Source organism: Trachinotus anak, unplaced genomic scaffold (genome assembly GCF_046630095.1).
Source record: "Trachinotus anak isolate AG129_WGS33_773 ecotype Australia unplaced genomic scaffold, CSIRO_AGI_Tana_v1 ptg000039l, whole genome shotgun sequence".
NCBI lineage: Eukaryota > Metazoa > Chordata > Actinopteri > Carangiformes > Carangidae > Trachinotus > Trachinotus anak.
In genome coordinates, this window is record NW_027273890.1 from 4,102,890 (window position 1) to 4,128,183 (window position 25,294).

The window sequence follows — 25,294 nt, forward strand, 5'->3', positions numbered from 1 at the left end:
TCAGAGCCCCTGGTTCCAATTGTAAAGGTCAAGACACCCAGCCGTTTGAGAGCAGAGGCTGGTGCATCAACACTGTCAGAAGACCTTCCACCACTTAGCAATATCAGGACCTGTGGAACTCCTTCCAGGCGCCTGCTTCCGGCAGAGGCAGTGAAGACATTATCCCTCAAGTACTGGAGAGCTGCTCCAGTGTTGAGGGTTCTTCCGCCTTTGTGCCTCAAACCTCTGACAGTGTCGAGGATCTGGCCTTTTGTGGCGTACGTGTTCAGATAGAACTGCACAGTTGGATCTCTGCTGTACTGAACCACTGAGACGCGGTCTTTGTTGTCATCCACGCTGAGTGTCTCTACTACTCTTTGGACAAAGTCTCGCATAGCTGGGAATCCAGTCTTAGTGCCATCAGATCCATCCAACAAGAACACAACGTCCCTCCCCGGACGCTGTTTCTCCACTAGGGAACATAAGATTTGAGACACGTGTTTAGGTTGGTCTGTCAAATGTGTCCTGCGTGGAATTCACCTGCTGAAAGCTAGCCTCAACCTTTGCCACTTACTCTACAAAGGTGGCACAACTGTTTTGCCAAAGAGGCACTGGCTGACCTGAACTTAGTCAAATACACTTTATCACATGTCAATTAGCATCCTAGCATAAGCTTGGAGTGTAAAAATGGGTCACTTCCTTACCGGTTACCGTTGGCGTCATGGCCGTGGCCTTCACTAGCACTGTGCTCATTGCAGAGGAGAGCTGTTCTTGGACAGCGGGGAGGTCACTGAACTCAGACACTCTTAGAGCAAGACTAGGGTCATGTGTTATCTTCTGCAGCTCTCTACTGTCAGAGCCCCTCGTTCCAATGCCGATCACAGAGATGCCCTGTTGTTTGAGAGCAGAGGCTGGGGTATCTACACTGTCAAAAGACCTCCCACCACTTAGCAGGATCAACATCTGTGGAACACCTTGCAGGCGCCTACTCCCGGAGGAGTTTGTAAAGACATTGTCCCTGACGTGCTGGAGGGCTGCCCCGGTGTTGAGGGGTGCGCCTCCTTTGTGTCTCAGCTCTCTGACCGAATCCACAACATCCTCCTTTGTGGTGTATGTGTTCAGATAGAAATTGACCTCCGCATCTCTGCTGTACTGGACCACAGAGACACGGTCTTTGTTTTCTCCCACATTGAGTTTCTCCACCACTTTCTCAACAAAATCACGCATGGCAGGGAAGCCATTCCTTGTGCCCTCAGAACCATCCAGAAGGAATACGATATCCTTTTTGGCAGTGTCAACTGAGAAAAGACAGGAAGACAAGAAGTGAAAACCTTTGCCAAAAGTACACTCCTGAACAAATTATCACCGAGTGGTGGGCTGTCTCTTTCTTTCTGTTTCTTGCTTTTGTTTTTTCTTTTCTCACAAGCACCTACAGCTGGCCACTTCAATGTTAAACAGCAGGGAAGCACACCAGCACCTCTGTTCAAATGCACACATGCAAGCTAAACAAGTATCAAACTTCATTTCTCTCCCTCAGCGTAGGTGAAACAAGTCACTTGGCCCTCGAGGCGAGAGGCCGCGCTAGTTCACGTACCAAGTACAGTTGGTGATACCGCGGTGACGTCAGTAACCACAGTCTCCACGGAGGACTGGAGCTGCTGTTCCACATTGGGAAGGTCAGTGAATTCAGACACAGACAGAGCGTTACTGGGATGGTGGGCTATGTCCTGCAGTTCTCTGCTATCAGAGCCCCTGGTTCCAATTGTAAAGGTCAAGACACCCAGCCGTTTGAGAGCAGAGGCTGGTGCATCAACACTGTCAGAAGACCTTCCACCACTTAGCAATATCAGGACCTGTGGAACTCCTTCCAGGCGCCTGCTTCCGGCAGAGGCAGTGAAGACATTATCCCTCAAGTACTGGAGAGCTGCTCCAGTGTTGAGGGTTCTTCCGCCTTTGTGCCTCAAACCTCTGACAGTGTCGAGGATCTGGCCTTTTGTGGCGTACGTGTTCAGATAGAACTGCACAGTTGGATCTCTGCTGTACTGAACCACTGAGACGCGGTCTTTGTTGTCATCCACGCTGAGTGTCTCTACTACTCTTTGGACAAAGTCTCGCATAGCTGGGAATCCAGTCTTAGTGCCATCAGATCCATCCAACAAGAACACAACGTCCCTCCCCGGACGCTGTTTCTCCACTAGGGAACATAAGATTTGAGACACGTGTTTAGGTTGGTCTGTCAAATGTGTCCTGCGTGGAATTCACCTGCTGAAAGCTAGCCTCAACCTTTGCCACTTACTCTACAAAGGTGGCACAACTGTTTTGCCAAAGAGGCACTGGCTGACCTGAACTTAGTCAAATACACTTTATCACATGTCAATTAGCATCCTAGCATAAGCTTGGAGTGTAAAAATGGGTCACTTCCTTACCGGTTACCGTTGGCGTCATGGCCGTGGCCTTCACTAGCACTGTGCTCATTGCAGAGGAGAGCTGTTCTTGGACAGCGGGGAGGTCACTGAACTCAGACACTCTTAGAGCAAGACTAGGGTCATGTGTTATCTTCTGCAGCTCTCTACTGTCAGAGCCCCTCGTTCCAATGCCGATCACAGAGATGCCCTGTTGTTTGAGAGCAGAGGCTGGGGTATCTACACTGTCAAAAGACCTCCCACCACTTAGCAGGATCAACATCTGTGGAACACCTTGCAGGCGCCTACTCCCGGAGGAGTTTGTAAAGACATTGTCCCTGACGTGCTGGAGGGCTGCCCCGGTGTTGAGGGGTGCGCCTCCTTTGTGTCTCAGCTCTCTGACCGAATCCACAACATCCTCCTTTGTGGTGTATGTGTTCAGATAGAAATTGACCTCCGCATCTCTGCTGTACTGGACCACAGAGACACGGTCTTTGTTTTCTCCCACATTGAGTTTCTCCACCACTTTCTCAACAAAATCACGCATGGCAGGGAAGCCATTCCTTGTGCCCTCAGAACCATCCAGAAGGAATACGATATCCTTTTTGGCAGTGTCAACTGAGAAAAGACAGGAAGACAAGAAGTGAAAACCTTTGCCAAAAGTACACTCCTGAACAAATTATCACCGAGTGGTGGGCTGTCTCTTTCTTTCTGTTTCTTGCTTTTGTTTTTTCTTTTCTCACAAGCACCTACAGCTGGCCACTTCAATGTTAAACAGCAGGGAAGCACACCAGCACCTCTGTTCAAATGCACACATGCAAGCTAAACAAGTATCAAACTTCATTTCTCTCCCTCAGCGTAGGTGAAACAAGTCACTTGGCCCTCGAGGCGAGAGGCCGCGCTAGTTCACGTACCAAGTACAGTTGGTAATACCGCGGTGACGTCAGTAACCACAGTCTCCACGGAGGACTGGAGCTGCTGTTCCACATTGGGAAGGTCAGTGAATTCAGACACAGACAGAGCGTTACTGGGATGGTGGGCTATGTCCTGCAGTTCTCTGCTATCAGAGCCTCTGGTTCCAATTGTAAAGGTCAAGACACCCAGCCGTTTGAGAGCAGAGGCTGGTGCATCAACACTGTCAGAAGACCTTCCACCACTTAGCAATATCAGGACCTGTGGAACTCCTTCCAGGCGCCTGCTTCCGGCAGAGGCAGTGAAGACATTATCCCTCAAGTACTGGAGAGCTGCTCCAGTGTTGAGGGTTCTTCCGCCTTTGTGCCTCAAACCTCTGACAGTGTCGAGGATCTGGCCTTTTGTGGCGTACGTGTTCAGATAGAACTGCACAGTTGGATCTCTGCTGTACTGAACCACTGAGACGCGGTCTTTGTTGTCATCCACGCTGAGTGTCTCTACTACTCTTTGGACAAAGTCTCGCATAGCTGGGAATCCAGTCTTAGTGCCATCAGATCCATCCAACAAGAACACAACGTCCCTCCCCGGACGCTGTTTCTCCACTGGGGAACATAAGATTTGAGACACGTGTTTAGGTTGGTCTGTCAAATGTGTCCTGCGTGGAATTCACCTGCTGAAAGCTAGCCTCAACCTTTGCCACTTACTCTACAAAGGTGGCACAACTGTTTTGCCAAAGAGGCACTGGCTGACCTGAACTTAGTCAAATACACTTTATCACATGTCAATTAGCATCCTAGCATAAGCTTGGAGTGTAAAAATGGGTCACTTCCTTACCGGTTACCGTTGGCGTCATGGCCGTGGCCTTCACTAGCACTGTGCTCATTGCAGAGGAGAGCTGTTCTTGGACAGCGGGGAGGTCACTGAACTCAGACACTCTTAGAGCAAGACTAGGGTCATGTGTTATCTTCTGCAGCTCTCTACTGTCAGAGCCCCTCGTTCCAATGCCGATCACAGAGATGCCCTGTTGTTTGAGAGCAGAGGCTGGGGTATCTACACTGTCAAAAGACCTCCCACCACTTAGCAGGATCAACATCTGTGGAACACCTTGCAGGCGCCTACTCCCGGAGGAGTTTGTAAAGACATTGTCCCTGACGTGCTGGAGGGCTGCCCCGGTGTTGAGGGGTGCGCCTCCTTTGTGTCTCAGCTCTCTGACCGAATCCACAACATCCTCCTTTGTGGTGTATGTGTTCAGATAGAAATTGACCTCCGCATCTCTGCTGTACTGGACCACAGAGACACGGTCTTTGTTTTCTCCCACATTGAGTTTCTCCACCACTTTCTCAACAAAATCACGCATGGCAGGGAAGCCATTCCTTGTGCCCTCAGAACCATCCAGAAGGAATACGATATCCTTTTTGGCAGTGTCAACTGAGAAAAGACAGGAAGACAAGAAGTGAAAACCTTTGCCAAAAGTACACTCCTGAACAAATTATCACCGAGTGGTGGGCTGTCTCTTTCTTTCTGTTTCTTGCTTTTGTTTTTTCTTTTCTCACAAGCACCTACAGCTGGCCACTTCAATGTTAAACAGCAGGGAAGCACACCAGCACCTCTGTTCAAATGCACACATGCAAGCTAAACAAGTATCAAACTTCATTTCTCTCCCTCAGCGTAGGTGAAACAAGTCACTTGGCCCTCGAGGCGAGAGGCCGCGCTAGTTCACGTACCAAGTACAGTTGGTGATACCGCGGTGACGTCAGTAACCACAGTCTCCACGGAGGACTGGAGCTGCTGTTCCACATTGGGAAGGTCAGTGAATTCAGACACAGACAGAGCGTTACTGGGATGGTGGGCTATGTCCTGCAGTTCTCTGCTATCAGAGCCCCTGGTTCCAATTGTAAAGGTCAAGACACCCAGCCGTTTGAGAGCAGAGGCTGGTGCATCAACACTGTCAGAAGACCTTCCACCACTTAGCAATATCAGGACCTGTGGAACTCCTTCCAGGCGCCTGCTTCCGGCAGAGGCAGTGAAGACATTATCCCTCAAGTACTGGAGAGCTGCTCCAGTGTTGAGGGTTCTTCCGCCTTTGTGCCTCAAACCTCTGACAGTGTCGAGGATCTGGCCTTTTGTGGCGTACGTGTTCAGATAGAACTGCACAGTTGGATCTCTGCTGTACTGAACCACTGAGACGCGGTCTTTGTTGTCATCCACGCTGAGTGTCTCTACTACTCTTTGGACAAAGTCTCGCATAGCTGGGAATCCAGTCTTAGTGCCATCAGATCCATCCAACAAGAACACAACGTCCCTCCCCGGACGCTGTTTCTCCACTAGGGAACATAAGATTTGAGACACGTGTTTAGGTTGGTCTGTCAAATGTGTCCTGCGTGGAATTCACCTGCTGAAAGCTAGCCTCAACCTTTGCCACTTACTCTACAAAGGTGGCACAACTGTTTTGCCAAAGAGGCACTGGCTGACCTGAACTTAGTCAAATACACTTTATCACATGTCAATTAGCATCCTAGCATAAGCTTGGAGTGTAAAAATGGGTCACTTCCTTACCGGTTACCGTTGGCGTCATGGCCGTGGCCTTCACTAGCACTGTGCTCATTGCAGAGGAGAGCTGTTCTTGGACAGCGGGGAGGTCACTGAACTCAGACACTCTTAGAGCAAGACTAGGGTCATGTGTTATCTTCTGCAGCTCTCTACTGTCAGAGCCCCTCGTTCCAATGCCGATCACAGAGATGCCCTGTTGTTTGAGAGCAGAGGCTGGGGTATCTACACTGTCAAAAGACCTCCCACCACTTAGCAGGATCAACATCTGTGGAACACCTTGCAGGCGCCTACTCCCGGAGGAGTTTGTAAAGACATTGTCCCTGACGTGCTGGAGGGCTGCCCCGGTGTTGAGGGGTGCGCCTCCTTTGTGTCTCAGCTCTCTGACCGAATCCACAACATCCTCCTTTGTGGTGTATGTGTTCAGATAGAAATTGACCTCCGCATCTCTGCTGTACTGGACCACAGAGACACGGTCTTTGTTTTCTCCCACATTGAGTTTCTCCACCACTTTCTCAACAAAATCACGCATGGCAGGGAAGCCATTCCTTGTGCCCTCAGAACCATCCAGAAGGAATACGATATCCTTTTTGGCAGTGTCAACTGAGAAAAGACAGGAAGACAAGAAGTGAAAACCTTTGCCAAAAGTACACTCCTGAACAAATTATCACCGAGTGGTGGGCTGTCACTTTCTTTCTGTTTCTTGCTTTAGTTTTTTCTTTTCTCACAAGCACCTACAGCTGGCCACTTCAATGTTAAACAGCAGGGAAGCACACCAGCACCTCTGTTCAAATGCACACATGCAAGCTAAACAAGTATCAAACTTCATTTCTCTCCCTCAGCGTAGGTGAAACAAGTCACTTGGCCCTCGAGGCGAGAGGCCGCGCTAGTTCACGTACCAAGTACAGTTGGTGATACCGCGGTGACGTCAGTAACCACAGTCTCCACGGAGGACTGGAGCTGCTGTTCCACATTGGGAAGGTCAGTGAATTCAGACACAGACAGAGCGTTACTGGGATGGTGGGCTATGTCCTGCAGTTCTCTGCTATCAGAGCCTCTGGTTCCAATTGTAAAGGTCAAGACACCCAGCCGTTTGAGAGCAGAGGCTGGTGCATCAACACTGTCAGAAGACCTTCCACCACTTAGCAATATCAGGACCTGTGGAACTCCTTCCAGGCGCCTGCTTCCGGCAGAGGCAGTGAAGACATTATCCCTCAAGTACTGGAGAGCTGCTCCAGTGTTGAGGGTTCTTCCGCCTTTGTGCCTCAAACCTCTGACAGTGTCGAGGATCTGGCCTTTTGTGGCGTACGTGTTCAGATAGAACTGCACAGTTGGATCTCTGCTGTACTGAACCACTGAGACGCGGTCTTTGTTGTCATCCACGCTGAGTGTCTCTACTACTCTTTGGACAAAGTCTCGCATAGCTGGGAATCCAGTCTTAGTGCCATCAGATCCATCCAACAAGAACACAATGTCCCTCCCCGGACGCTGTTTCTCCACTAGGGAACATAAGATTTGAGACACGTGTTTAGGTTGGTCTGTCAAATGTGTCCTGCGTGGAATTCACCTGCTGAAAGCTAGCCTCAACCTTTGCCACTTACTCTACAAAGGTGGCACAACTGTTTTGCCAAAGAGGCACTGGCTGACCTGAACTTAGTCAAATACACTTTATCACATGTCAATTAGCATCCTAGCATAAGCTTGGAGTGTAAAAATGGGTCACTTCCTTACCGGTTACCGTTGGCGTCATGGCCGTGGCCTTCCCTAGCACTGTGCTCATTGCAGAGGAGAGCTGTTCTTGGACAGCGGGGAGGTCACTGAACTCAGACACTCTTAGAGCAAGACTAGGGTCATGTGTTATCTTCTGCAGCTCTCTACTGTCAGAGCCCCTCGTTCCAATGCCGATCACAGAGATGCCCTGTTGTTTGAGAGCAGAGGCTGGGGTATCTACACTGTCAAAAGACCTCCCACCACTTAGCAGGATCAACATCTGTGGAACACCTTGCAGGCGCCTACTCCCGGAGGAGTTTGTAAAGACATTGTCCCTGACGTGCTGGAGGGCTGCCCCGGTGTTGAGGGGTGCGCCTCCTTTGTGTCTCAGCTCTCTGACCGAATCCACAACATCCTCCTTTGTGGTGTATGTGTTCAGATAGAAATTGACCTCCGCATCTCTGCTGTACTGGACCACAGAGACACGGTCTTTGTTTTCTCCCACATTGAGTGTCTCCACCACTTTCTCAACAAAATCACGCATGGCAGGGAAGCCATTCCTTGTGCCCTCAGAACCATCCAGAAGGAATACGATATCCTTTTTGGCAGTGTCAACTGAGAAAAGACAGGAAGACAAGAAGTGAAAACCTTTGCCAAAAGTACACTCCTGAACAAATTATCACCGAGTGGTGGGCTGTCACTTTCTTTCTGTTTCTTGCTTTAGTTTTTTCTTTTCTCACAAGCACCTACAGCTGGCCACTTCAATGTTAAACAGCAGGGAAGCACACCAGCACCTCTGTTCAAATGCACACATGCAAGCTAAACAAGTATCAAACTTCATTTCTCTCCCTCAGCGTAGGTGAAACAAGTCACTTGGCCCTCGAGGCGAGAGGCCGCGCTAGTTCACGTACCAAGTACAGTTGGTGATACCGCGGTGACGTCAGTAACCACAGTCTCCACGGAGGACTGGAGCTGCTGTTCCACACTGGGAAGGTCAGTGAATTCAGACACAGACAGAGCGTTACTGGGATGGTGGGCTATGTCCTGCAGTTCTCTGCTATCAGAGCCTCTGGTTCCAATTGTAAAGGTCAAGACACCCAGCCGTTTGAGAGCAGAGGCTGGTGCATCAACACTGTCAGAAGACCTTCCACCACTTAGCAATATCAGGACCTGTGGAACTCCTTCCAGGCGCCTGCTTCCGGCAGAGGCAGTGAAGACATTATCCCTCAAGTACTGGAGAGCTGCTCCAGTGTTGAGGGTTCTTCCGCCTTTGTGCCTCAAACCTCTGACAGTGTCGAGGATCTGGCCTTTTGTGGCGTACGTGTTCAGATAGAACTGCACAGTTGGATCTCTGCTGTACTGAACCACTGAGACGCGGTCTTTGTTGTCATCCACGCTGAGTGTCTCTACTACTCTTTGGACAAAGTCTCGCATAGCTGGGAATCCAGTCTTAGTGCCATCAGATCCATCCAACAAGAACACAACGTCCCTCCCCGGACGCTGTTTCTCCACTAGGGAACATAAGATTTGAGACACGTGTTTAGGTTGGTCTGTCAAATGTGTCCTGCGTGGAATTCACCTGCTGAAAGCTAGCCTCAACCTTTGCCACTTACTCTACAAAGGTGGCACAACTGTTTTGCCAAAGAGGCACTGGCTGACCTGAACTTAGTCAAATACACTTTATCACATGTCAATTAGCATCCTAGCATAAGCTTGGAGTGTAAAAATGGGTCACTTCCTTACCGGTTACCGTTGGCGTCATGGCCGTGGCCTTCACTAGCACTGTGCTCATTGCAGAGGAGAGCTGTTCTTGGACAGCGGGGAGGTCACTGAACTCAGACACTCTTAGAGCAAGACTAGGGTCATGTGTTATCTTCTGCAGCTCTCTACTGTCAGAGCCCCTCGTTCCAATGCCGATCACAGAGATGCCCTGTTGTTTGAGAGCAGAGGCTGGGGTATCTACACTGTCAAAAGACCTCCCACCACTTAGCAGGATCAACATCTGTGGAACACCTTGCAGGCGCCTACTCCCGGAGGAGTTTGTAAAGACATTGTCCCTGACGTGCTGGAGGGCTGCCCCGGTGTTGAGGGGTGCGCCTCCTTTGTGTCTCAGCTCTCTGACCGAATCCACAACATCCTCCTTTGTGGTGTATGTGTTCAGATAGAAATTGACCTCCGCATCTCTGCTGTACTGGACCACAGAGACACGGTCTTTGTTTTCTCCCACATTGAGTTTCTCCACCACTTTCTCAACAAAATCACGCATGGCAGGGAAGCCATTCCTTGTGCCCTCAGAACCATCCAGAAGGAATACGATATCCTTTTTGGCAGTGTCAACTGAGAAAAGACAGGAAGACAAGAAGTGAAAACCTTTGCCAAAAGTACACTCCTGAACAAATTATCACCGAGTGGTGGGCTGTCTCTTTCTTTCTGTTTCTTGCTTTTGTTTTTTCTTTTCTCACAAGCACCTACAGCTGGCCACTTCAATGTTAAACAGCAGGGAAGCACACCAGCACCTCTGTTCAAATGCACACATGCAAGCTAAACAAGTATCAAACTTCATTTCTCTCCCTCAGCGTAGGTGAAACAAGTCACTTGGCCCTCGAGGCGAGAGGCCGCGCTAGTTCACGTACCAAGTACAGTTGGTGATACCGCGGTGACGTCAGTAACCACAGTCTCCACGGAGGACTGGAGCTGCTGTTCCACATTGGGAAGGTCAGTGAATTCAGACACAGACAGAGCGTTACTGGGATGGTGGGCTATGTCCTGCAGTTCTCTGCTATCAGAGCCCCTGGTTCCAATTGTAAAGGTCAAGACACCCAGCCGTTTGAGAGCAGAGGCTGGTGCATCAACACTGTCAGAAGACCTTCCACCACTTAGCAATATCAGGACCTGTGGAACTCCTTCCAGGCGCCTGCTTCCGGCAGAGGCAGTGAAGACATTATCCCTCAAGTACTGGAGAGCTGCTCCAGTGTTGAGGGTTCTTCCGCCTTTGTGCCTCAAACCTCTGACAGTGTCGAGGATCTGGCCTTTTGTGGCGTACGTGTTCAGATAGAACTGCACAGTTGGATCTCTGCTGTACTGAACCACTGAGACGCGGTCTTTGTTGTCATCCACGCTGAGTGTCTCTACTACTCTTTGGACAAAGTCTCGCATAGCTGGGAATCCAGTCTTAGTGCCATCAGATCCATCCAACAAGAACACAACGTCCCTCCCCGGACGCTGTTTCTCCACTAGGGAACATAAGATTTGAGACACGTGTTTAGGTTGGTCTGTCAAATGTGTCCTGCGTGGAATTCACCTGCTGAAAGCTAGCCTCAACCTTTGCCACTTACTCTACAAAGGTGGCACAACTGTTTTGCCAAAGAGGCACTGGCTGACCTGAACTTAGTCAAATACACTTTATCACATGTCAATTAGCATCCTAGCATAAGCTTGGAGTGTAAAAATGGGTCACTTCCTTACCGGTTACCGTTGGCGTCATGGCCGTGGCCTTCACTAGCACTGTGCTCATTGCAGAGGAGAGCTGTTCTTGGACAGCGGGGAGGTCACTGAACTCAGACACTCTTAGAGCAAGACTAGGGTCATGTGTTATCTTCTGCAGCTCTCTACTGTCAGAGCCCCTCGTTCCAATGCCGATCACAGAGATGCCCTGTTGTTTGAGAGCAGAGGCTGGGGTATCTACACTGTCAAAAGACCTCCCACCACTTAGCAGGATCAACATCTGTGGAACACCTTGCAGGCGCCTACTCCCGGAGGAGTTTGTAAAGACATTGTCCCTGACGTGCTGGAGGGCTGCCCCGGTGTTGAGGGGTGCGCCTCCTTTGTGTCTCAGCTCTCTGACCGAATCCACAACATCCTCCTTTGTGGTGTATGTGTTCAGATAGAAATTGACCTCCGCATCTCTGCTGTACTGGACCACAGAGACACGGTCTTTGTTTTCTCCCACATTGAGTTTCTCCACCACTTTCTCAACAAAATCACGCATGGCAGGGAAGCCATTCCTTGTGCCCTCAGAACCATCCAGAAGGAATACGATATCCTTTTTGGCAGTGTCAACTGAGAAAAGACAGGAAGACAAGAAGTGAAAACCTTTGCCAAAAGTACACTCCTGAACAAATTATCACCGAGTGGTGGGCTGTCACTTTCTTTCTGTTTCTTGCTTTAGTTTTTTCTTTTCTCACAAGCACCTACAGCTGGCCACTTCAATGTTAAACAGCAGGGAAGCACACCAGCACCTCTGTTCAAATGCACACATGCAAGCTAAACAAGTATCAAACTTCATTTCTCTCCCTCAGCGTAGGTGAAACAAGTCACTTGGCCCTCGAGGCGAGAGGCCGCGCTAGTTCACGTACCAAGTACAGTTGGTGATACCGCGGTGACGTCAGTAACCACAGTCTCCACGGAGGACTGGAGCTGCTGTTCCACATTGGGAAGGTCAGTGAATTCAGACACAGACAGAGCGTTACTGGGATGGTGGGCTATGTCCTGCAGTTCTCTGCTATCAGAGCCTCTGGTTCCAATTGTAAAGGTCAAGACACCCAGCCGTTTGAGAGCAGAGGCTGGTGCATCAACACTGTCAGAAGACCTTCCACCACTTAGCAATATCAGGACCTGTGGAACTCCTTCCAGGCGCCTGCTTCCGGCAGAGGCAGTGAAGACATTATCCCTCAAGTACTGGAGAGCTGCTCCAGTGTTGAGGGTTCTTCCGCCTTTGTGCCTCAAACCTCTGACAGTGTCGAGGATCTGGCCTTTTGTGGCGTACGTGTTCAGATAGAACTGCACAGTTGGATCTCTGCTGTACTGAACCACTGAGACGCGGTCTTTGTTGTCATCCACGCTGAGTGTCTCTACTACTCTTTGGACAAAGTCTCGCATAGCTGGGAATCCAGTCTTAGTGCCATCAGATCCATCCAACAAGAACACAACGTCCCTCCCCGGACGCTGTTTCTCCACTAGGGAACATAAGATTTGAGACACGTGTTTAGGTTGGTCTGTCAAATGTGTCCTGCGTGGAATTCACCTGCTGAAAGCTAGCCTCAACCTTTGCCACTTACTCTACAAAGGTGGCACAACTGTTTTGCCAAAGAGGCACTGGCTGACCTGAACTTAGTCAAATACACTTTATCACATGTCAATTAGCATCCTAGCATAAGCTTGGAGTGTAAAAATGGGTCACTTCCTTACCGGTTACCGTTGGCGTCATGGCCGTGGCCTTCCCTAGCACTGTGCTCATTGCAGAGGAGAGCTGTTCTTGGACAGCGGGGAGGTCACTGAACTCAGACACTCTTAGAGCAAGACTAGGGTCATGTGTTATCTTCTGCAGCTCTCTACTGTCAGAGCCCCTCGTTCCAATGCCGATCACAGAGATGCCCTGTTGTTTGAGAGCAGAGGCTGGGGTATCTACACTGTCAAAAGACCTCCCACCACTTAGCAGGATCAACATCTGTGGAACACCTTGCAGGCGCCTACTCCCGGAGGAGTTTGTAAAGACATTGTCCCTGACGTGCTGGAGGGCTGCCCCGGTGTTGAGGGGTGCGCCTCCTTTGTGTCTCAGCTCTCTGACCGAATCCACAACATCCTCCTTTGTGGTGTATGTGTTCAGATAGAAATTGACCTCCGCATCTCTGCTGTACTGGACCACAGAGACACGGTCTTTGTTTTCTCCCACATTGAGTTTCCCCACCACTTTCTCAACAAAATCACGCATGGCAGGGAAGCCATTCCTTGTGCCCTCAGAACCATCCAGAAGGAATACGATATCCTTTTTGGCAGTGTCAACTGAGAAAAGACAGGAAGACAAGAAGTGAAAACCTTTGCCAAAAGTACACTCCTGAACAAATTATCACCGAGTGGTGGGCTGTCACTTTCTTTCTGTTTCTTGCTTTAGTTTTTTCTTTTCTCACAAGCACCTACAGCTGGCCACTTCAATGTTAAACAGCAGGGAAGCACACCAGCACCTCTGTTCAAATGCACACATGCAAGCTAAACAAGTATCAAACTTCATTTCTCTCCCTCAGCGTAGGTGAAACAAGTCACTTGGCCCTCGAGGCGAGACGCCGCGCTAGTTCACGTACCAAGTACAGTTGGTGATACCGCGGTGACGTCAGTAACCACAGTCTCCACGGAGGACTGGAGCTGCTGTTCCACATTGGGAAGGTCAGTGAATTCAGACACAGACAGAGCGTTACTGGGATGGTGGGCTATGTCCTGCAGTTCTCTGCTATCAGAGCCTCTGGTTCCAATTGTAAAGGTCAAGACACCCAGCCGTTTGAGAGCAGAGGCTGGTGCATCAACACTGTCAGAAGACCTTCCACCACTTAGCAATATCAGGACCTGTGGAACTCCTTCCAGGCGCCTGCTTCCGGCAGAGGCAGTGAAGACATTATCCCTCAAGTACTGGAGAGCTGCTCCAGTGTTGAGGGTTCTTCCGCCTTTGTGCCTCAAACCTCTGACAGTGTCGAGGATCTGGCCTTTTGTGGCGTACGTGTTCAGATAGAACTGCACAGTTGGATCTCTGCTGTACTGAACCACTGAGACGCGGTCTTTGTTGTCATCCACGCTGAGTGTCTCTACTACTCTTTGGACAAAGTCTCGCATAGCTGGGAATCCAGTCTTAGTGCCATCAGATCCATCCAACAAGAACACAATGTCCCTCCCCGGACGCTGTTTCTCCACTAGGGAACATAAGATTTGAGACACGTGTTTAGGTTGGTCTGTCAAATGTGTCCTGCGTGGAATTCACCTGCTGAAAGCTAGCCTCAACCTTTGCCACTTACTCTACAAAGGTGGCACAACTGTTTTGCCAAAGAGGCACTGGCTGACCTGAACTTAGTCAAATACACTTTATCACATGTCAATTAGCATCCTAGCATAAGCTTGGAGTGTAAAAATGGGTCACTTCCTTACCGGTTACCGTTGGCGTCATGGCCGTGGCCTTCCCTAGCACTGTGCTCATTGCAGAGGAGAGCTGTTCTTGGACAGCGGGGAGGTCACTGAACTCAGACACTCTTAGAGCAAGACTAGGGTCATGTGTTATCTTCTGCAGCTCTCTACTGTCAGAGCCCCTCGTTCCAATGCCGATCACAGAGATGCCCTGTTGTTTGAGAGCAGAGGCTGGGGTATCTACACTGTCAAAAGACCTCCCACCACTTAGCAGGATCAACATCTGTGGAACACCTTGCAGGCGCCTACTCCCGGAGGAGTTTGTAAAGACATTGTCCCTGACGTGCTGGAGGGCTGCCCCGGTGTTGAGGGGTGCGCCTCCTTTGTGTCTCAGCTCTCTGACCGAATCCACAACATCCTCCTTTGTGGTGTATGTGTTCAGATAGAAATTGACCTCCGCATCTCTGCTGTACTGGACCACAGAGACACGGTCTTTGTTTTCTCCCACATTGAGTGTCTCCACCACTTTCTCAACAAAATCACGCATGGCAGGGAAGCCATTCCTTGTGCCCTCAGAACCATCCAGAAGGAATACGATATCCTTTTTGGCAGTGTCAACTGAGAAAAGACAGGAAGACAAGAAGTGAAAACCTTTGCCAAAAGTACACTCCTGAACAAATTATCACCGAGTGGTGGGCTGTCACTTTCTTTCTGTTTCTTGCTTTAGTTTTTTCTTTTCTCACAAGCACCTACAGCTGGCCACTTCAATGTTAAACAGCAGGGAAGCACACCAGCACCTCTGTTCAAATGCACACATGCAAGCTAAACAAGTATCAAACTTCATTTCTCTCCCTCAGCGTAGGTGAAACAAGTCACTTGGCCCTCGAGGCGAGAGGCCGCGCTAGTTCACGTACCAAGTACAGTTGGTGATACCGCGGTGACGTCAGTAACCACAGTCTCCACGGAGGACTGGAGCTGCTGTTCCACACTGGGAAGGTCAGTGAATTCAGACACAGACAGAGCGTTACTGGGATGGTGGGCTATGTCCTGCAGTTCTCTGCTATCAGAGCCTCTGGTTCCAATTGTAAAGGTCAAGACACCCAGCCGTTTGAGAGCAGAGGCTGGTGCATCAACACTGTCAGAAGACCTTCCACCACTTAGCAATATCAGGACCTGTGGAACTCCTTCCAGGCGCCTGCTTCCGGCAGAGGCAGTGAAGACATTATCCCTCAAGTACTGGAGAGCTGCTCCAGTGTTGAGGGTTCTTCCGCCTTTGTGCCTCAAACCTCTGACAGTGTCGAGGATCTGGCCTTTTGTGGCGTACGTGTTCAGATAGAACTGCACAGTTGGATCTCTGCTGTACTGAACCACTGAGACGCGGTCTTTGTTGTCATCCACGCTGAGTGTCTCTACTACTCTTTGGACAAAGTCTCGCATAGCTGGGAATCCAGTCTTAGTGCCATCAGATCCATCCAACAAGAACACAACGTCCCTCCCCGGACGCTGTTTCTCCACTAGGGAACATAAGATTTGAGACACGTGTTTAGGTTGGTCTGTCAAATGTGTCCTGCGTGGAATTCACCTGCTGAAAGCTAGCCTCAACCTTTGCCACTTACTCTACAAAGGTGGCACAACTGTTTTGCCAAAGAGGCACTGGCTGACCTGAACTTAGTCAAATACACTTTATCACATGTCAATTAGCATCCTAGCATAAGCTTGGAGTGTAAAAATGGGTCACTTCCTTACCGGTTACCGTTGGCGTCATGGCCGTGGCCTTCACTAGCACTGTGCTCATTGCAGAGGAGAGCTGTTCTTGGACAGCGGGGAGGTCACTGAACTCAGACACTCTTAGAGCAAGACTAGGGTCATGTGTTATCTTCTGCAGCTCTCTACTGTCAGAGCCCCTCGTTCCAATGCCGATCACAGAGATGCCCTGTTGTTTGAGAGCAGAGGCTGGGGTATCTACACTGTCAAAAGACCTCCCACCACTTAGCAGGATCAACATCTGTGGAACACCTTGCAGGCGCCTACTCCCGGAGGAGTTTGTAAAGACATTGTCCCTGACGTGCTGGAGGGCTGCCCCGGTGTTGAGGGGTGCGCCTCCTTTGTGTCTCAGCTCTCTGACCGAATCCACAACATCCTCCTTTGTGGTGTATGTGTTCAGATAGAAATTGACCTCCGCATCTCTGCTGTACTGGACCACAGAGACACGGTCTTTGTTTTCTCCCACATTGAGTTTCTCCACCACTTTCTCAACAAAATCACGCATGGCAGGGAAGCCATTCCTTGTGCCCTCAGAACCATCCAGAAGGAATACGATATCCTTTTTGGCAGTGTCAACTGAGAAAAGACAGGAAGACAAGAAGTGAAAACCTTTGCCAAAAGTACACTCCTGAACAAATTATCACCGAGTGGTGGGCTGTCTCTTTCTTTCTGTTTCTTGCTTTAGTTTTTTCTTTTCTCACAAGCACCTACAGCTGGCCACTTCAATGTTAAACAGCAGGGAAGCACACCAGCACCTCTGTTCAAATGCACACATGCAAGCTAAACAAGTATCAAACTTCATTTCTCTCCCTCAGCGTAGGTGAAACAAGTCACTTGGCCCTCGAGGCGAGAGGCCGCGCTAGTTCACGTACCAAGTACAGTTGGTGATACCGCGGTGACGTCAGTAACCACAGTCTCCACGGAGGACTGGAGCTGCTGTTCCACACTGGGAAGGTCAGTGAATTCAGACACAGACAGAGCGTTACTGGGATGGTGGGCTATGTCCTGCAGTTCTCTGCTATCAGAGCCTCTGGTTCCAATTGTAAAGGTCAAGACACCCAGCCGTTTGAGAGCAGAGGCTGGTGCATCAACACTGTCAGAAGACCTTCCACCACTTAGCAATATCAGGACCTGTGGAACTCCTTCCAGGCGCCTGCTTCCGGCAGAGGCAGTGAAGACATTATCCCTCAAGTACTGGAGAGCTGCTCCAGTGTTGAGGGTTCTTCCGCCTTTGTGCCTCAAACCTCTGACAGTGTCGAGGATCTGGCCTTTTGTGGCGTACGTGTTCAGATAGAACTGCACAGTTGGATCTCTGCTGTACTGAACCACTGAGACGCGGTCTTTGTTGTCATCCACGCTGAGTGTCTCTACTACTCTTTGGACAAAGTCTCGCATAGCTGGGAATCCAGTCTTAGTGCCATCAGATCCATCCAACAAGAACACAACGTCCCTCCCCGGACGCTGTTTCTCCACTAGGGAACATAAGATTTGAGACACGTGTTTAGGTTGGTCTGTCAAATGTGTCCTGCGTGGAATTCACCTGCTGAAAGCTAGCCTCAACCTTTGCCACTTACTCTACAAAGGTGGCACAACTGTTTTGCCAAAGAGGCACTGGCTGACCTGAACTTAGTCAAATACACTTTATCACATGTCAATTAGCATCCTAGCATAAGCTTGGAGTGTAAAAATGGGTCACTTCCTTACCGGTTACCGTTGGCGTCATGGCCGTGGCCTTCACTAGCACTGTGCTCATTGCAGAGGAGAGCTGTTCTTGGACAGCGGGGAGGTCACTGAACTCAGACACTCTTAGAGCAAGACTAGGGTCATGTGTTATCTTCTGCAGCTCTCTACTGTCAGAGCCCCTCGTTCCAATGCCGATCACAGAGATGCCCTGTTGTTTGAGAGCAGAGGCTGGGGTATCTACACTGTCAAAAGACCTCCCACCACTTAGCAGGATCAACATCTGTGGAACACCTTGCAGGCGCCTACTCCCGGAGGAGTTTGTAAAGACATTGTCCCTGACGTGCTGGAGGGCTGCCCCGGTGTTGAGGGGTGCGCCTCCTTTGTGTCTCAGCTCTCTGACCGAATCCACAACATCCTCCTTTGTGGTGTATGTGTTCAGATAGAAATTGACCTCCGCATCTCTGCTGTACTGGACCACAGAGACACGGTCTTTGTTTTCTCCCACATTGAGTTTCTCCACCACTTTCTCAACAAAATCACGCATGGCAGGGAAGCCATTCCTTGTGCCCTCAGAACCATCCAGAAGGAATACGATATCCTTTTTGGCAGTGTCAACTGAGAAAAGACAGGAAGACAAGAAGTGAAAACCTTTGCCAAAAGTACACTCCTGAACAAATTATCACCGAGTGGTGGGCTGTCTCTTTCTTTCTGTTTCTTGCTTTAGTTTTTTCTTTTCTCACAAGCACCTACAGCTGGCCACTTCAATGTTAAACAGCAGGGAAGCACACCAGCACCTCTGTTCAAATGCACACATGCAAGCTAAACAAGTATCAAACTTCATTTCTCTCCCTCAGCGTAGGTGAAACAAGTCACTTGGCCCTCGAGGCGAGAGGCCGCGCTAGTTCACGTACCAAGTACAGTTGGTGATACCGCGGTGACGTCAGTAACCACAGTCTCCACGGAGGACTGGAGCTGCTGTTCCACACTGGGAAGGTCAGTGAATTCAGACACAGACAGAGCGTTACTGGGATGGTGGGCTATGTCCTGCAGTTCTCTGCTATCAGAGCCTCTGGTTCCAATTGTAAAGGTCAAGACACCCAGCCGTTTGAGAGCAGAGGCTGGTGCATCAACACTGTCAGAAGACCTTCCACCACTTAGCAATATCAGGACCTGTGGAACTCCTTCCAGGCGCCTGCTTCCGGCAGAGGCAGTGAAGACATTATCCCTCAAGTACTGGAGAGCTGCTCCAGTGTTGAGGGTTCTTCCGCCTTTGTGCCTCAAACCTCTGACAGTGTCGAGGATCTGGCCTTTTGTGCCGTACGTGTTCAGATAGAACTGCACAGTTGGATCTCTGCTGTACTGAACCACTGAGACGCGGTCTTTGTTGTCATCCACGCTGAGTGTCTCTACTACTCTTTGGACAAAGTCTCGCATAGCTGGGAATCCAGTCTTAGTGCCATCAGATCCATCCAACAAGAACACAACGTCCCTCCCCGGACGCTGTTTCTCCACTAGGGAACATAAGATTTGAGACACGTGTTTAGGTTGGTCTGTCAAATGTGTCCTGCGTGGAATTCACCTGCTGAAAGCTAGCCTCAACCTTTGCCACTTACTCTACAAAGGTGGCACAACTGTTTTGCCAAAGAGGCACTGGCTGACCTGAACTTAGTCAAATACACTTTATCACATGTCAATTAGCATCCTAGCATAAGCTTGGAGTGTAAAAATGGGTCACTTCCTTACCGGTTACCGTTGGCGTCATGGCCGTGGCCTTCACTAGCACTGTGCTCATTGCAGAGGAGAGCTGTTCTTGGACAGCGGGGAGGTCACTGAACTCAGACACTCTTAGAGCAAGACTAGGGTCATGTGTTATCTTCTGCAGCTCTCTACTGTCAGAGCCCCTCGTTCCAATGCCGATCACAGAGATGCCCTGTTGTTTGAGAGCAGAGGCTGGGGTATCTACACTGTCAAAAGACCTCCCACCACTTAGCAGGATCAACATCTGTGGAACACCTTGCAGGCGCCTACTCCCGGAGGAGTTTGTAAAGACATTGTCCCTGACGTGCTGGAGGGCTGCCCCGGTGTTGAGGGGTGCGCCTCCTTTGTGTCTCAGCTCTCTGACCGAATCCACAACATCCTCCTTTGTGGTGTATGTGTTCAGATAGAAATTGACCTCCGCATCTCTGCTGTACTGGACCACAGAGACACGGTCTTTGTTTTCTCCCACATTGAGTTTCTCCACCACTTTCTCAACAAAATCACGCATGGCAGGGAAGCCATTCCTTGTGCCCTCAGAACCATCCAGAAGGAATACGATATCCTTTTTGGCAGTGTCAACTGAGAAAAGACAGGAAGACAAGAAGTGAAAACCTTTGCCAAAAGTACACTCCTGAACAAATTATCACCGAGTGGTGGGCTGTCTCTTTTAAACAGCTGGGAAGCACACCAGCGCCTCTTTTCAAATGCACGCATGGAATCTAAAAAAGTATCTAAAACGATGAATGCTAACCTCAACATTTACATCAAAGATTGCACAGCTTTTTTATCAAATATGTACTGCCTCACCTGAGCTTAATGAAATACTCGACATGATCTTGAGATTAAAACTTCAGTACCTTTCTTACTGAAAGGTACTGAAGTTTTAGTGGTATGAGTTCTCATTGGAGTTCAATTTAAAAAAAATTTGCAAAAGTTGGAAAGATTGCAACCAGCTGATGTAGTCCTCTTCATTTTTATTTGGACGTGAATTTACTCTTGCCTGACATATTTTCATTCACAATATTATATCTTATTTTCCAAAACAGAGGAATCAAACATGGCTTGACGTTTGTTTTTTACAGCATTGGCCATCCCCATATATGTGGTTTTATTTTTATACACTGTGCTCCTACACTAGCCACCTACACTTTACATTTCATCTGCTTTTCCTTCTATTGATTTCCCTCTTTAACACCACAAGGTTATTTTGTGCTCTTATTATAATGTTAAAAATGGAAATAGTTTCACTCACATGTATCAGAACAAGATCTGTATTTGAGCTTAACTTGAATCATGCAGAATACAATAGCTGTATAACATCTTACCCATCAGTTCTGTTTTTGAAATTTCTTTTTTCCATTTTTCTTCTGTAATTGCAGAAATAACTTGCTCTTGTATATTTGGAAGTTGAGCCATATCAGAAACTGATAAACTGTAACTTGGAGCATATGATATCTTCTCCATTTCTTTGTGGTCAGAGCTTTTTGTTCCAATAGTTAATATTGTGACATTGCTTTCTTTTAGAGAAGCTAAAGGCAAATCCACACGGTCACTTGATGGTCCACTACTTAAAACAACAAGATATTGTGGCACATTTTCTGAGTATCTGCTCCCTGTGGCAGCTGTGAATACATTGTCTTTAACATATTGTAGAGCTGCACCCATTTTGAGAGGTCTTCCACCTTTGTGTGAGAGCCTTCTGACAGCTGTTAGGACATCTTCCTTCCTCTTGAATGAATTCAGAAAGAAATTAGCTAGTGCCATATTGCTGAATTGAATCACAGCAACTCTGTCTTTTTTTGGTCCAATGTCAAATCTTTCTATTACTTTGTGCAGAAAATCTTGAATGGCTGAAAAGGCATCTCTGGTATTATCAGATCCATCCAAAAGAAAAACTATGTCTTTTCCTTTTTCATCACTTTCCTCTGTTAATGAAAATAGATACGATGAGATGAAAACAGATTGATGATGTTAATAATAATCATCATAAATATATTCAATGGTGGTTTCTGTAAATAATTATTCAAATAATCTAAATTCTTACCTGCTTTAGTTTCCTTCTCAACTCCCTCTTGAATAAGATGACTCATCAAACTTTTCTGAATACGAGGAAGATTTACAAAGTCAGGAACTGAGTAAGCATGATTTGGGTCAGAGGAAATGACTTGCATTTCAGCTGAATTTGACATTCTTGATCCAACTGCAAATGTGACAACCCCTGCAGCCTTCAGCATACTTGCTGGGCCTCGTGGAGAATCTCTCGATCTTCCACCAGCCAATATTACAAGTATCTGCTTGGCACCCTCATGATGTCGACCTCCAGCGTCTGAAACAAACACTTTATCCCTCACAAACTGTAGAGCTGCTCCAATGTACTGTGGCCTTCCGCCTTTTGGTTTTAGGCTTGCGATATGTTTAAGGACATCATCTCTTGTGTTGTAAGTATTCAGATTGAAATTGAGTTCAGCATTGTTGCTATACTGAACAACAGCAACTTTATCTTTTCCTTGGTCCAGGTCAAAAATGTCAACCATTTTTGCAACAAATTCACGTATAGCAGAGAATCTACTCCTGACATCATCAGATCCATCAATGAGAAAGACAATATCTCTATTCACGCTGGAGCTGGATCCTAGAAAAGTCCACAATCATCAGTTTTGTTATATATATATATATATATATATATATATATGTATGTATGTGTGTGTGTGTGTGTGTGTGTGTGTGTGTGTGTGTGTGTGTGTGGCCTTGTTCTGCTATATTCTTGGGGTCTGAAAATTGGGAGTCCATTATACTTGACCAAAATGCTGTATCCCAAAACTTTAAATGGCTGTTTAAGGGTTAAGATTTGGGTTTAGGGATAGGGTTAGAAATAGGTTTAGGTCAAAGCAACAGTAAGGGTTAGGGCTAGGCATTTTGTTGTGATGGTTAATGTTACAGTAAGGGGCTAGGGAATGTATTATATCAATGATCGGTCCCCATGAATATAGTAAGACAAGTACATGTCTTTGTGTGTACATAAAATTAGAGATTTATCAGAAATGAAATGATGTCAAATTAATTTATATGTGTTTTCACTCACCTACACCAGGGCTGGCTGTGCCTTTGTGAGATGCAATGGCTGAGAGCAACTGTTCTCTCACAAGAGGAAATTCAGACTTCTCCTTGATAAAATACTCGGCTCTAGGACTGTGTGTTAATTGCTCCATCTCCAGTCTATCCGCATTATTAACGCCAACAGTGAAAAGGGCAATTCCATCCTTTCTCAGCCTGTCCACTGGACCTAAGACATCGTCCTCTGACTTTCTCCCACTTAAAAGAATCAGTATCTGTGGAACTCCCTGCTCAGCTCTGCTTCCAGATGAAGCCGTCAACACATCTTTCTTCACATAATCAAGGGCTATACCAGTGTTCACACTGAACCCTCCTTTCAGTTTTACATTGTTCAAATGGCTCATGACATCATCTTTCACTGAGTATGTGTTCAGGAGAAAATCAGTAGTGGGCTCTGTACTGTACTGAATCAAAGCGACTTGTACTTTGCTTGGACCAATATCTATTGGCTTGACAAATTCTTTGACAAAATCCAAAATTTGTCTTTCACTTGCTTGCATTTCATTAGAGCCATCAAGGAGAAAAACAATATCAGCTCTTAGGAGTTCTAATTCTGCAATTATGGAAGGGTCTGTAATGAATACAAATAAACATTTTACAAAACCAACATCTTTGCTGTAAACAGAAATATTTGAATATATGTTCTTATATAACCATAAAACTTTTATGTCCACATAAATGGCATCTCTAAAATGTTAAAATGCAAATTATTGTTCTACTTCTTACCAATAACAGTTGGAAATTCTGTTGTTTCATGAGTGCCCTTCAATGTTGCCTCCAAAGATGGTTGTATGCTTTGCAGATTGTTAAAATTAGTCACATAAAAATTATGTGCTGGTGTGAAAGCAATGGTTTGCATTTCCAAAGTATCAGCATTCCTTGTTCCAATAGTAAATGCCTTTATTCCATTTTCTTTGAGTGACTGTGCTTGGCTTCTGACATCATCCACTGATCGCCCACCACTAAATACATACAGATACTGGGGGACTGATTCTTTATGTCTGCCTCCAACTGAAGCAGCAAAGACATTGTCTTTGACAAATGTCAGTGCATTGCCAATCTTGAGGGGCCGTCCCAATTTATGCCTCATTGTTCTAATAGAACTGAGCACATCCCTCTTGGAAGAATAGGAATTCAAGTAAAAATTGGCAGTGGCATCACGGCTGTATTGAACAACAGCCACTTGATCTCTGTTCTCACCTACAGTTAAACTTTCAACAATTTTTTCTATAAACCCTCGTATCTCTTCGAAGCCATTTCGTGAGTCATATGATCCATCAATAAGAAATACTACATCACTTTTCTTGGAATCTGCAACACAGAAAAAAAATGTGGAGACAAAGGCGATATGATTTTCTTAGGTAACAGGTAAGCAGCTGCAATGACAGTCAACTTTGATTCCCCATTCTCTTTATTTCTTAATGAAATAATGTTTTTAGTGAAAAGGTAAAAACTTTAGACCTTACCAAAACCCTTTGTGGGAGCAGTTTGCTCTAAATGGTGGGAGGCCTTTCTTAACAATGACAACACATCTTGTGTAACAGCAGGAAGTTCCTCATAATCAGTAATGGAGAGTGCATAATTGGGTTCATGAGATAATGTCTGTATCTCTAGGGTATCAGCATCAGTTGTTCCAATGGCAATTGGAATGACACCAATTTCTTTCAGCATTCTGACCGGGGTTCTTATGTCATCTCCAGATCTTCCACCACTCAGTAGAATGAGTATCTGTGGAACTCCCTCCAGGAGTCTACTTCCTGACTTGGAAGTAAATACATGGTCCCTCACATACTGAAGAGCTTCTCCAATGTTGTGAGGATGACCTCCTTTGTGACTTAGACCTCGTACTGCATCAAGGACACTATCCTCTGTTGAGTAACGTCTCAGGTTGAAATTAGTTTCTGCCGTGTCACTGTACTGAACCACAGCCACACGATCTTTGTTTGCATCAATGTTTAGGTCTGCCACCATTCTCTGCACAAAGTCTTTAATATCTGGAAATCTTTGCTGAGAATCATCAGAACCATCAAGCAAGAATACAACATCTCTTCTGCTGAGATCTGCAATCACACAGACATTTAAACAAATTGGTTGATATAAAACTTTTGATGAAAAGTGCAAATGTTCAGTTACCCCCCACATGCACAACAGCAGACCATTTTTGTTTTAATGCAGACCCTCTCATTTGAATCTCTGCTTGACAGAAATGGGAAGGACCACCAAAGAACATATCGGTAATCAAGTCCAAAAAAGGTGAATTTAAAGTATTTAAGGAATGGGTTGACAAAAAAAATAGCATGTTACATTTAAGTTATTTTCAATGCGAATTAAAAAATTTTGTGATGGACAAAAGTGAAAATTGTTTTATTTGTCTAAATATGCAAAATATTTGTTTACAAGAAAACTGTCATATTTCACTTAATGATCCAACATATCTGTGATCTGATGGCCAAGGGATCCAACAGCCAAAAGGGGTACCAGTCTGTTACTGTCCATCCTTGACCCCCAATTGAAATGAATGATTACAGGCCTATGTCAGT

The 25,294-nt window shown here is 47.4% G+C and overlaps 1 protein-coding gene across 3 annotated transcripts in view; it reads right to left on the reverse strand.

Moving 5' to 3' along the window:
* Positions 1 to 25,294, reverse strand: part of LOC139614842 (collagen alpha-3(VI) chain-like) — a 96,344-nt gene that overhangs the window by 64,897 nt on the left and 6,153 nt on the right. The window contains exons 7-11 of one of the 3 annotated variants that reach the window (XM_071472475.1): positions 24,221 to 24,814; positions 23,481 to 24,065; positions 22,723 to 23,325; positions 21,685 to 22,272; positions 20,097 to 21,565 (exon numbers count right to left, since the gene is read on the reverse strand). The exons of the other annotated variants lie outside the window; for them this stretch is intronic. Of the exons in view, the coding sequence (XP_071328576.1) occupies positions 20,922 to 21,565; positions 21,685 to 22,272; positions 22,723 to 23,325; positions 23,481 to 24,065; positions 24,221 to 24,814 (3,014 nt within the window). The 3' untranslated portion in view covers positions 20,097 to 20,921. Of the gene's footprint in view, positions 1 to 20,096; positions 21,566 to 21,684; positions 22,273 to 22,722; positions 23,326 to 23,480; positions 24,066 to 24,220; positions 24,815 to 25,294 lie in introns of those variants that run through there. 3 annotated transcript variants of the gene reach the window in all.